The following is a 13,168-nucleotide window of genomic DNA, read 5'->3' on the forward strand; positions in this document are numbered from 1 at the left end:
CCTCTTAACCCACCACAGGTCCAATTTGTGGCCAGTCAGGCCCTGAATCCCACAATGCTGCTACCTGATCCGGATCTGGACAGTCCCATACATGACTGCTCAGAGATCTTGAGCAGTTTACAAGGGACCCGACCAGATCTCAAGGACATTCCCCTTAAAGGGGACAAGCTGACCTGGTATACAGATGGTAGCAGCTTCCTTAAAGATGGTATCTGGTATGCAGGAGCTGTAGTGACAACTGAAGAGACAACTGTATGGTCAGAAGCCTTCCCTCTAGGCACATCTGCCCAGAAAGCTGAACTGATAGCCCTGACCAAGGCCTTGCAACTAGGCCAAGGAAAGAGACTTAATATCTACAGTGATAGCCGTTATGCCTTTGCAATTATACATGTTTATGGGCCCATTTATAAAGAGAGGGGACTATTGACAGCAGAAGGAAAAACAATTAAAAACAAACAGGAGATTTTGGAACTCCTGCAAGCCATATGGCTAGGAGGTATCAATCATGCATTGCTCCAGGCACCAGAGAGGAGGTGAGCCTACCTCATAGGGAAACAACAAGGCGGCACAAGAGGCAGCCCTCCATGTTGCTACTATCCTGGTGGCAAAATTGCCTCCAATGGTGACGCCAACCTTGCCAGAACTCAGAACTACAGAGGATCCATACATGCACAGCAGCCTATAAGCAACAAGGATGGTACAAAACCCCTGACAGGGGGCTGGAGAGATGGCTTCGCGGTTAAAGCGTTTGCCTGCAAAGCCAAAGGACCCAGGTTTGATTCCCAGGACCCGCGTCAGCCAGATGCACAAGGGGGCGCATGAGTCCGAAGTCGGTTTGCAGTGGCTGGAGGCCCTGGCGCACCCATTCTGTTCTCTCCCTCTCTCTGTCTCAAATAAAAATAAATAAATTTAAAAAAAAAAAAAAAACCCTGACAGAAGAACCATCCTCCCATCAGACTTTGCTAGCCAACTCATTAGACAAATACACCAGAGTACTAATCTAGGTCAACAGATGATTGAGGACTTACTTAGGCAGGCCCACCTTAAAGTGTTGGACTTGAGGCAAAAGGCTGCGGAAGCCTTGCCTGATGCCATGCCTTCTGCCTGGTAAATGTAAAAAGCAGTTTCTTGGTTGGGAATCAGGGAAAGAGGAATCCCATCAGAAGTTAATTGGGAAATTGACTTCACAGAGACAAAACCTGGTTTGTATGGATACAGGCATTTACTGGTATTTATAGACACCTTTTCAGGATGGACTGAAGCTTTTCCAACCAAGAATGAGACTGCCACAGCTGTGGCCAAGAAACTATTGGATGACATCATTCCAAGGTATGGTTTACCTGTTCTTTTGGAGGGTCAGACAACAGACCAGCCTTCATCTCACAGGTAACCCAGACCAAAGTTAAAATTGTGGGGACAAATTGGAAACTCCATTGTGTGTATTGTCCCCAGAGTTCAGGACAGGTAGAAAGAATGAATTGGACCCTAAAGGAGACCCTAACTAAATTAACCGTTGAAACTGGTGGTGACTGGGTGTCTCTACTTCCCTTTGCCCTTTTCTGAGTTCAAAACTCCCCCTATACCATGGGGCTGATTCTCTTTGAAATCATGTATGCAAGACCCCACCCTTGTTGCCCAATATAAAAGCAGAAATGTTAACTGAATTTGATGATGAGAGATTTCTCTCCTCCTTACAAGCTTTATTTCAGGTGCAAGAACATTTCTGGCCCCAACTGCAGGCCATCTATGAAAAGACACCACTCCCCACACCTCCACGGGTTCAGATGGGGAGACCTAGTACTTGTCAAAGACATCAGAAGGAGACTCTTGAACCTGGCTGGAAGGGACCTTACATTGTGATCCTGACCACTCCAACGGTCATCAAGGCAGATGGCATCCAAGCCTGGATACATTACTCACACATGAATCCTGTCAACCCACATGTGGACCCAGACGACTATGCACCTGAAGAGGAGCCAGGACTGTGGTGAGCTGTCACCCACCCACAAGATCCACTCAAGCTGAGGATCCAAAAACTCTTCCACACCTTCCACCATGCCTTAGAGAACAAAAAAAAACCAAAAAAACAAACAAACAAAAAAACAATTTAGGGTGCTCCGCAGCTTGCGAGTGTGCGCGTGCGCGCCGGCGCGCGTGCGCGCGCGCTTGTGTGTGTGTGTGTGTGAGTGTGTATGTGTGTGTGAGTGAGTGTGAGTGTGTGGCCGCGGCGACGGGGGGAAAGAGCAGCTCCCGCGGCCGCGAGCTCCCGAAAGGAGGGGTGGCCGGGGAGGGGGGGAGGGGGGACGCCAGGCAGGTGGGCCGCGCAAGCGATGAGTCCTCGGCTCTTCCTCCTCCTCCTCCTCCGGGACCGCTCTCGACCTCCCGCTCCTACGCCCGGATGATCTGAGCCACCAGGGCGCCCAGAGCCGGGGAGCCCCGGACGCAGCCCGCCCCCTCCCCGACCCGCCGCCGCCGCCGCCGCCGTGGTGACCCCCCACCCACCGCCACCACCATCCCGCCCCCCACCTTAGAGTCCCCCCAGGCCGCTGTCGCCACCCGCCGCCTCGGCCGACCGAGGAGACCTGCCCGCCCGCCCGCCCGCGGCTGCTCCGGACCTAGAGGATCAAGACATAATGGGAGCATTTTTAGACAAGCCAAAGATGGAAAAGCATAATGCCCAGGGGCAGGGTAATGGGTTGCGATATGGGCTCAGCAGCATGCAAGGTTGGCGAGTTGAAATGGAGGATGCACATACGGCTGTGATTGGTTTGCCAAGTGGACTTGAAACATGGTCGTTCTTTGCTGTTTATGATGGGCATGCTGGTTCTCAGGTTGCCAAATACTGCTGTGAGCATTTGTTAGATCACATCACCAATAACCAGGATTTTAAAGGGTCTGCAGGAGCACCTTCTGTGGAGAACGTAAAGAATGGAATCAGAACAGGCTTTCTGGAGATTGATGAACACATGAGAGTCATGTCCGAGAAGAAGCATGGTGCAGATAGGAGTGGGTCGACAGCTGTGGGTGTCTTAATTTCTCCCCAACATACTTATTTCATTAACTGTGGAGACTCAAGAGGCTTACTTTGTAGGAACAGGAAAGTTCACTTCTTCACACAAGATCACAAACCAAGTAATCCACTGGAGAAAGAACGAATTCAGAATGCAGGTGGCTCTGTAATGATTCAGCGTGTGAATGGCTCTCTGGCAGTGTCAAGGGCCCTTGGGGATTTTGATTACAAATGTGTCCATGGAAAAGGTCCTACAGAGCAGCTTGTCTCCCCAGAGCCTGAAGTCCATGATATTGAAAGATCTGAAGAAGATGATCAATTCATTATTCTTGCATGTGATGGTATCTGGGATGTTATGGGAAATGAAGAGCTCTGTGATTTTGTAAGATCCAGACTTGAAGTCACTGATGATCTTGAGAAAGTTTGCAATGAAGTAGTCGACACCTGTTTGTATAAGGGAAGTCGAGACAACATGAGTGTGATTTTGATCTGTTTTCCAAAAATAATATCTCTTAATATCAACGGTCTCAATGCCCCAACGAAAAGACATAGATTTGCAGACTGGGTTAAAAAGCAGGATCCTACAATTTGTTGTCTCCAAGAAACTCACCTTTCTACAAAGGATAGACATTATCTTAGGGTGAAAGGTTGGAAGACGGTGTTTCAAGCAAATGGGCCTAGAAAACAAGCAGGGGTTGCTATCCTAATATCAGACAGGGTAGACTTTAGTCCGACGTTAGTCAAGAAAGATAAGGAAGGTCACTTTATATTGATTAAGGGCACACTCCAACAGGAGGACATTACAATCCTAAACATATATGCACCTAACATGGGGGCTCCCAAATTCGTCAAACAAACACTATTAGAACTAAGGTCACAGATAACACCAAACACAGTGGTGGTGGGTGACTTTAACACCCCACTCTTATCAATTGACAGGTCATCCAGGGAAAGAATAAACAGAGAGGCATCTGGACTAAATGAGGTCATAGAAGGAATGGACCTAACAGATATATACAGGACATTTCATCCAAAGGCTGCAGAATATACATTCTTTTCAGCAGCACATGGAACATTCTCTAAAATAGACCATATATTAGGACATAAAGCAAATCTTAACAAATTCAGGAAAATTGAAATAATTCCTTGCATTCTATCTGACCACAATGGAATTAAACTACAAATCAGTAGCAAGAAAGGCTATAGAGCATACACAAAATCATGGAAACTAAACAATACACTACTAAATGATGAGTGGGTCAATGAAGAAATCAAAAAGGAAATCAAAAAATTTATAGAGTCAAATGATAATGAGAACACAACATACCAAAATCTCTGGGACACAATGAAGGCAGTTCTAAGAGGTAAATTTATAGCCTTAAGTGCCTATATTAAGAAATTAGAAAGGTCGCAAGTAAACGACCTAATGCTTCGCCTTAAAGCCTTGGAAAAAGAAGAACAAGGCAAACCAAAAATTAGTAGACGGGAAGAAATAATAAAGATTAGGGCAGAAATTAATGATATAGAAACAAAAAGAACAATCCAAAGAATTAATGAAACAAAGAGTTGGTTCTTTGAAAGGATAAACAAGATTGATAAACCCTTAGCAAATCTGACCAAAAGAAAGAGAGAAGAGACACAAATTAATAAAATCAGAGATGAACAAGGCAACATCACAACAGATTCCAGAGAAATTCAAAAAATCATAGGGACATACTACAAAAGCATATACTCCACAAAGTATGAAAATCTGAAAGAAATGGATGATTTCCTTGATCTATATGACCTACCTAAATTAAATCAAAATGAGATTAATCACTTAAATAGACCTATAACAAACATGGAGATCCGAACAGTTATCAATAATCTCCCAACTAAAAAAAGCCCAGGCCCGGATGGATTCACTGCTGAATTTTACCAGACTTTTAAGGAAGAGCTAACACCATTGCTTCTTAAGCTTTTCCAGGAAACAGAAAAAGAAGGAATTCTTCCAAACTCCTTCTATGAAGCCAGCATCACCCTGATACCAAAACCAGGCAAAGATAGAACAAAAAAAGAAAATTACAGACCAATCTCCCTCATGAACATAGATGCAAAAATTCTCAACAAAATATTGGCAAACAGAATACAAGAGTATATCAAAAAGATCATTCACCCTGACCAAGTAGGCTTTATCCCAGAGATGCAGGGATGGTTCAACATACGCATATCTATAAATGTAATACATTACATAAACGGGTTGAAGGACAAAAATCACATGATCATCTCATTAGATGCAGAGAAAGCATTTGACAAAATCCAACATCCCTTCATGATAAAAGTCCTACAGAGACTGGGAATAGAAGGAACATATCTCAATATAATAAAGGCTATTTATGACAAGCCTACAGCCAACATATTACTAAATGGGGAAAAACTGGAAGCTTTTCCACTAAAATCAGGAACAAGACAAGGGTGTCCACTGTCCCCACTTTTATTTAATATAGTTTTGGAAGTCTTAGCCATAGCAATAAGGCAAGAGACACACATAAAAGGGATACAAATTGGAAAGGAAGAAATCAAGTTATCATTATTTGCAGATGACATGATTCTATACATAAAGGACCCTAGAGACTCTACTAGCAAGCTGTTAGAGCTGATCAAAACCTACAGCAATGTAGCAGGATACAAAATAAATACACAGAAATCAGTAGCCTTCAAAAATAAAATACCTTGGAATAAACCTAACCAAGGAAGTAAAGAATCTATACAATGAGAACTTTAAAACACTCAAGCGAGAAATTGCAGAAGACACTAGAAAGTGGAGAAACATCCCTTGTTCCTGGATTGGAAGAATCAATATTGTGAAAATGGCAATCTTACCTTAAGCAATCTACACATTTAATGCAATCCCTATCAAAATTCCAAAGGCTTTCTTCATGGAAATAGAAAAAACAATCCAAAAATTCATTTGGAATCACAAAAAACCTCGAATATCTAAAATAATACTGAGCAACAAAAAAGAGGCTGGTGGTATCACCATACCTGATTTTAACCTATACTACAGAGCCATAGTAACAAAAACAGCATGGTACTGGCACAAAAACAGACATGTAGATCAGTGGAACAGAATAGAGAACCCAGATGTAAGCCCAAGTAGCTATAGCCACCTGATATTCGATAAAAATGCCAAAAATACTCATTGGAGAAGAGACAGCCTCTTCAGCAAATGGTGTTTTGAAAACTGGATAAATATCTGCAGAAGGATGAAAATAGATTCTTCTCTCTCGCCATGCACAAGAATTAAGTCCAAATGGATTAAAGACCTTAACATCAGACCGGAAACTTTGAAACTGCTAGAGGAAAAAGTAGGGGAAACCCTTCAACATATTGGTCTTGGCAAAGACTTTCTGAATACAACCCCAATTGCTCAGGCAATAAAACCACAGATTAACCACTGGGACCTAATGAAATTACAGAGATTTTGCACCGCAAAGGACACAGTGAAAAAAGCAAAGAGGCAAGCTACAGAATGGGAAAAAATCTTCGCCAACTATATATCTGATAGAGGATTAATATCTAGGATATACAAAGAACTCAAAAAGTTAAATAATAAGGAATCAAACAAGCCAATCAAAAAATGGGCTATGGAGCTAAATAGAGAGTTCTCAAAGGAAGAAATACGAATGGCATATAAGCATCTAAAAAAATGTTCTACGTCACTAGTCATCAGGGAAATGCAGATTAAAACTACATTGAGATTCCATCTCACTCCTGTCAGATTGGCCACCATCATGAAAACAAATGATCATAAATGTTGGCGGGGATGTGGAAAAAAAGGAACCCTTCTTCACTGCTGGTGGGAATGCAATCTGGTCCAGCCATTGTGGAAAACAGTGTGGAGGTTCCTAAAACAGCTAGAGATTGATTTACCATATGACCCAGCTATAGCGCTCCTAAGCATATATCCAAAGGACTCATCTCATTTCCTTAGAAGTACATGCTCAACCATGTTTATTGCTGCTCAATTTATAATAGCTGGGAAATGGAACCAGCCTAGATGTCCCTCAACAGATGAGTGGATAATGAAGATGTGGCACATTTATACAATGGAGTTCTACTCAGCGGTAAAGAAAAATGAAGTTATGAAATTTGCAGAAAAATGGATGGACCTGGAAAGTATTATACTAAGTCAGGTAACCCAGGCCCAGAAAGCCAAGCGCCACATGTTCTCTCTCATATGTGGATCCTAGCTACAGATGACTGGGCTTCTGCGTGAGAATGAAAATACTTAGTAGCAGAGGCCAGTAAGTTGAAAAGGAGACATAAAGGGTTGAGAAAGGAAGGGAGGAGGATACTTAATAGGTTGATATTGTATATATGTAATTACAATGATTGTAATGGGGAGGTAATATGATGGAGAATGGAATTTCAAACGGGAAAGTGTGGGGGTGGGGAGGGAGGGAATTACCATGGGATATATTTTATAATCATGAAAAATGTTAATAAAAATTAAAAAAAAAAATAAATAAAAATAAAAAAATTAAAAAAAAAACAATTTATCCACCTGATCCTTGTGATAGCCCTTCTTGGGGTTCAGACCACATCAGACACTAACCTGCACTGTGCTATTACTACCAAATGGATACTTCAGGGCCCTGAGACTTCCCCACAAGACCTAGGGAGAGAAGTGCAGACTTTGATGTTAACTGGTCTGATGAATACCACTTTTCCCTCTTCAACCTAGATCTTTGTGCCCTGGCCAGTTCCATATGGAGACATCTGAGTCCAAAGGACTGGAATCGCCAGTCCTATCAAGACTGACAAAATGCCATGGCAACCTGTGGAGACAACTGCCAGGAACAAAAACTTGCAACTGTGCAATTTAATGTTTGCCCAGGGATAAATGACTATTGGACTTGTGGGGGAATGGAAAGATTCTTTTGCTATAAATGGGGATGTGTGACCAAAACCCCTTGGGTAAAGAATAATCAGGATTTTACCCAACAAAGTAGAGCAAACAACCAGACATCACAGGGAAAGAGAAATTCCATCTCCATCTCAATGACAAAAAGGGCCAAATAGCAGAAGATGGTGTGGTGGTTTGAATAAAATAGATGGCCCCCAATATATTCAGTTGTTTGTTTGTACTTTGCATCTGCAGCCACCTGGCTGGAGGCAGTATCACTGGGTGGATCTTAAGGTGTGGTGGTGGGTTTTAAATTTCAATCTAAAGATATGCAAAGTGTACCTAGCTGGAGTTCTAAAAGTGTGCTGTGTGGCTTTTGGTTTTGGGGCTTGTGCTGCTCTCTCTGTGCTTGGACCTGTGAAGGCAGGCCAGTTTCTTCTGCCATTATGGAACTTCCCCTGGATCTGTAAGCTTCAATAAATATCCCTTCCTCCATAACTGTGTCTGGTCTAAAAATTTATCTCAGTGAACCTAAAAGCTGTCTGATACAGAATTTGGTACCAGGAATGGGGTGAGATGAACCTGACCATGTGGATGTTGATCTTTTGGAACCTTTGTTTTGGAGAAATAGACATGGACTTGGTGCTTACAACTAAAGATTTCTTCTGGAGTGGTAAGCCACATTTTATGGACTATTCTGATGAGAGTCTGCGAATGCTAAGTGCAGACAGAATTGAACTTCAAGGCTTGACTTATGAGGTTTCTAAGGGGAAGGAAAGACTAGAGAGGACTTTGGTGGAACTGGGCTACTGGCATAAGGGCTGGCTGTGTCCTACTGCCCAGGCCCAGAGAGTTTGATCAAGTTTAAATTTGTAATGGACTCATGTGCTTGGCTAGAGATATTGGACAGAGAGATTTAAGATTTTAAGCTGAAAAACCTCAAGCAAGTTAAAATTACAGGCACTGAGACTGGTTTTAGGTTACTGAATCTGCTATTGTCAAATACATTAGCAATCTTAAAAGAAGATGGTCCAATTACTTTACTATGGAAAGGATATCTGAGGAAAGACTATCATAGAAATGCAACACTTTTGGAAAGAGTTGACTGGAGAAGGAACCTACTTTTCAAGATGGCCTTTTAATCCACAACACAAAGGCTTGCTGGGCATCACATCACAGTGTTACAATCTGTATCTGATTGGTTATTTTTTAAAACTATCTTATTGACAACTTCCATAATTATAGGCAATAGACCATGATAATTCTCTCCCCTACTTTCCCTTTCACAAATCCACTCTCTATCATAGCCCCTCACCCTCTCAATTAGCCTTTTATTTTAATGTCATCCTGTTTTCCTCCTACTATGATGGTCCTTTGCAGGTAGAACCAGGCACTGTGAGGTCATGGATATCCAGGCCATTTTGTGTCAGGAAGACTTCATTGTAAGCAGTTCTATCCTTCCTTTGGCGCTCACATTCTTTCTGCCACCTCTTTTGCAATGGACCTTGAGGCTTGGAGGGTGTGATAGAGATATTTAAGTGCTGGGCACTCCTCTGTCACTTCTCAGTACCATGGTGCCTTTTGAGTCATCCGGAGGTCACCACCATCTGAAAAGAGAAGCTTCTCTAACCCAAAAGTGAGAGTAGCATTAATATGAGTATGGGGCTGAAGAGATGGCTTAGAGGTTAAGCACTTGACTGTGAAGTCTAAGGACCCCAGTTTGAGGCTCGATTCCCCATGACCCACATAGTACAAGGTGGCACATGTATCTGGAGTTCATTAACAGTGGCTGGGGGCCCTGGCACACGCATTCTCTATTTCTCTATCTGTTATTCTCAAATAAATAAATAAAAATGAACAAAAATTTTTATATATATATAAAGGTTAAGAGAAGTACTTATTGGGCAGTTTGGTGAGCATAATATATGCATTTAGCCAGATACCAGCAGGTGTTACACCCCTAGAGCTCATGACCTCCCCCACCATAGGTTTTCAGTATCAGGCATGTATTCCTTCCAATGGAACATGTCTCCAGTCCAGTGAGTGAGCGGTTGGTTTCCCCATAACTGACATGCCACTGTCACACCCGTTGTCTCATTTGTCCTGGCTGGCCAGTCTTAAGGCTTGCAGTGTATACTGTTGTTTATCTCCACTGATGACTTCTCTCTCCCATAGGGTTACATGCAGAATAGCTTTTTCCAGCTGTCAGCGGGTCTACAGCCAGGTTTTCAGCTCAGCTCCAGCTTGATTTCTCAGTGACCTTGCACCCTGACTGGTTACTTTAACAGTACAGTAAGAGTGAAGGGAAGGTTAGTAGAAAGTTTCCAAATTAACAGTTCACAAGTTACAACATAAAGTTTTCTCTTTTACCACATGAATTTTTGACCCCAAGAACATTTCGAGCATTCTAGGAAGTAGATTATATATGGTTGTATATACAATTATGACCATTTTTTACCAAATGGAGACCAGTTGAAATAATAGGGGGCGGAATGCACTGTTGAAACAAGCATAGCCAGGATCTGTCAAGATGACTCAGGGACTAGAAGGACAGACAGACATACACAAGTAATACAGCTGGGACTAGTGGTCTACAGGCTCTGATGGAGACACTGCAGCACTGGCTAACTAGCATTGGCTTAATATATATTAATTATGTATTATATATACATTTAATATGTAAAATTAAACAAATGATATAATATATAGTTTAATGACAAGCAGAAAAGCTTTAGCAACTATTTTCTATCAAATATAGGAAAGCTGTGGACATGAGGGACAAGGTCAGGCAGTGCTAGAATGAGGCAGGGGTGGGTCGCTTTCCTGTAAGTCCTGCCATCTGTACAAGGTCAGCTCTGCACAAACAATCCAAGAAGAGAAAGGAGGAGGGACTGTGCTTTGTCAGGTCAGCTGGTGACTGTTGACTTCAGCTGAAAACAGAAATGGCTATACTTATGTCAAAGGCTCCTCTTGATTGTGACTCTGCCCAGTGCAGGGGGTTTTCCCTAAGTACAGAGTACTACTGTGCCACATCACATGTGGCTCTGTACAGTGCCCATTGGTGAGATCTATTTGATATTAGACTAAATCTCTCACATTTTCCCTTTTAGAACATAGGGAACCAACTATAAATATGGAGCCCTACAGTGTTCTTGCAATGACTAGAGCAATGCTTGGTGGCCCATCCAATATTAGGGGTAGACATAATTCATACACTTCAGACTTTAAAGGCCATTAAAGGGGGTGATACAATTTATAAAGGGATCTACTCCTCCAGATGATCAAGAATTACAATGTAATCTTTGTTAATAACAGTAGACAAGCCATGAAATCTGAAACAAGAGCCTGATTGAAACTTCTTATAGACCAGGGCAGGATATAACAAGGAGAGATGCTAATTCACCTTAAGATTAATAAGGGGCAATTTACCCCCACCTCACCTCTCTCATGGCGGGAGCTCTCTGTGTTTCCTCCTCTTTTCTTAATCTAATAGTCTCTCTAAATCTTTTTTTTTTTTTTTTTTTTGAGGTAGGGTTTTACCCTAGACCAGGATGACCTGGAATTCACTATGAAATTTCAGGGTGGCCTCAAATTCACAGCAATTCTCCTACCTCAGCCTCCCAAGTGTTGGGATTAAAGGCATGCACCACCAAACCTGGCCTATCTAAATCTTAAAAATAGATAAATGAGATGGTCTTAAGCCCCAAATACACCTTAATACTTACCCCTGTCTGCTCTCCTAACTGAACCCAAAACTCTGCACCATTCTTAACACCCAAAAATGACCCTGCTAAGGTAAAAGTACTAGAAATTAAAGATTTAAGCAAACCATAGAGGTTGAAACTGGATATGTGGAAGGAAATGGGTTAAATATTCTGCCACTGCATTGACTAAAAGTGCTGCAGAGGCCAAAGGCTTGAGTGGCCCTATTCCACCTGGATGGACCTCAGACACCCTTGGAAAGGAATACATAGGTTTCCTCTTTCAGGATGAAATAACCTGAGGAAACCAGTTATGTAAGACCGTGTCCTTTCTGTTCCCAGCCACAAGGGCACACAGGCAAAGACACTGGAGAACTGTCTGATGAGCTGCCACATCTGGGAATAAATACTCTTCCTACCTAGAATGGTGAAGAGTGGAACTAGACTTGAGAAATGTGTCTGGCTGCTATCAAAGTTGCCATTCCTGAGGAAATGCGAATTTGCTCTAGCCTGATTGCTGTCAGGGCCTTTACTTGACACCTTACTGGCTAATTGAAGTGGGACCTGTCCTTTCACCCAGTTTGCTATCCTTTCCATCCCTGCACACTGTCAACCAGTGCAGCGTCAACCTCGGCTGTTTCACTGAGCACAGACAATTCTCAGTTCGAGGGGGGATCCTTTTTTTTTTTCTCAATTTTTATTAACATTTTCCATGATTATAAAAAATGTCCCATAGTAATACCCTCTCTCCCCCACCCCACTTTCCCCTTTGAATTCCATTCTCCATCATATCCCCTTCCCCATCCCAATCAATCTCTCTTTTATTTTGACGTCATGATCTTTTCCTCCTCTTATGATGGTCTTGTGTAGGTAGTGTCAGGCACGGTGAGGTCATGGATATCGAAGCCATTTTGTGTCTGGAGGAGCATGTTGTAAGGAGCCCTACCCTTCCTTTGGTTCTTACATTCTTTCCTCCACCTCTTCTGCATTAGACCCTGAGCCTTGGAAGGAGTGATCGAGATGTTACTCAGTACTCAAGTCACTTCTTTTCCAGCACTATGATACCTTCTGAATCATCCCAAGGTCACTGCCATCTGAAAAGAGAAGATTCTCTACCCAAAGTGAGAGTAGCATTAATATTAGGGTAAAAATATTAAGAGAAGTGTTTACTGGGCAGTTTGATGAGCATAGTATATACATTTTCCCAGACATCAGCAGATGTTACACCCCTAGGGCTCATGACTACCCCTGTTTTAAGTTTTCAGTATCAGGGATGTGTTCCCCCCATGGAGCGGGCCTCCAGTCCAACTGGAGAGCAGTTGGTTTCCACCATGACAGACTGGCCACTATTGCACCAGGGGGATCCTTTAACCTCATGTTTATATATACTATCAAAGTGCCACAAGGTGTACTCAGATGAAATTAGAGCTAGAAATCCAATAGCTGCAGGATTTGAATCAATATTATTCTAGTGGTCCACAGTGAATAAAAACAGATCAGAAAATCCATGTATTACAATCAACAGATTTGTAAATACTACTAAAGGCACAGCAGACCAGCCAGATGCCA

General features: G+C 42.5%; 1 protein-coding gene across 1 annotated transcript; it reads left to right on the forward strand.

Moving 5' to 3' along the window:
• Window positions 1-2,594: 2,594 nt before the first annotated feature.
• Window positions 2,595-3,506, forward strand: LOC123458717 (protein phosphatase 1A-like; the record flags this gene model as incomplete). The annotated part of the gene is made up of 1 exon (XM_045143568.1): window positions 2,595-3,506. A coding segment is annotated over exon 1 (873 nt), but the record flags the coding sequence as incomplete, so codon positions are not given.
• Window positions 3,507-13,168: the final 9,662 nt, after the last annotated feature.

The sequence above is a fragment of the Jaculus jaculus genome, chromosome 2 (genome assembly GCF_020740685.1).
Source record: "Jaculus jaculus isolate mJacJac1 chromosome 2, mJacJac1.mat.Y.cur, whole genome shotgun sequence".
Classification (NCBI taxonomy): Eukaryota; Metazoa; Chordata; class Mammalia; order Rodentia; family Dipodidae; genus Jaculus; species Jaculus jaculus.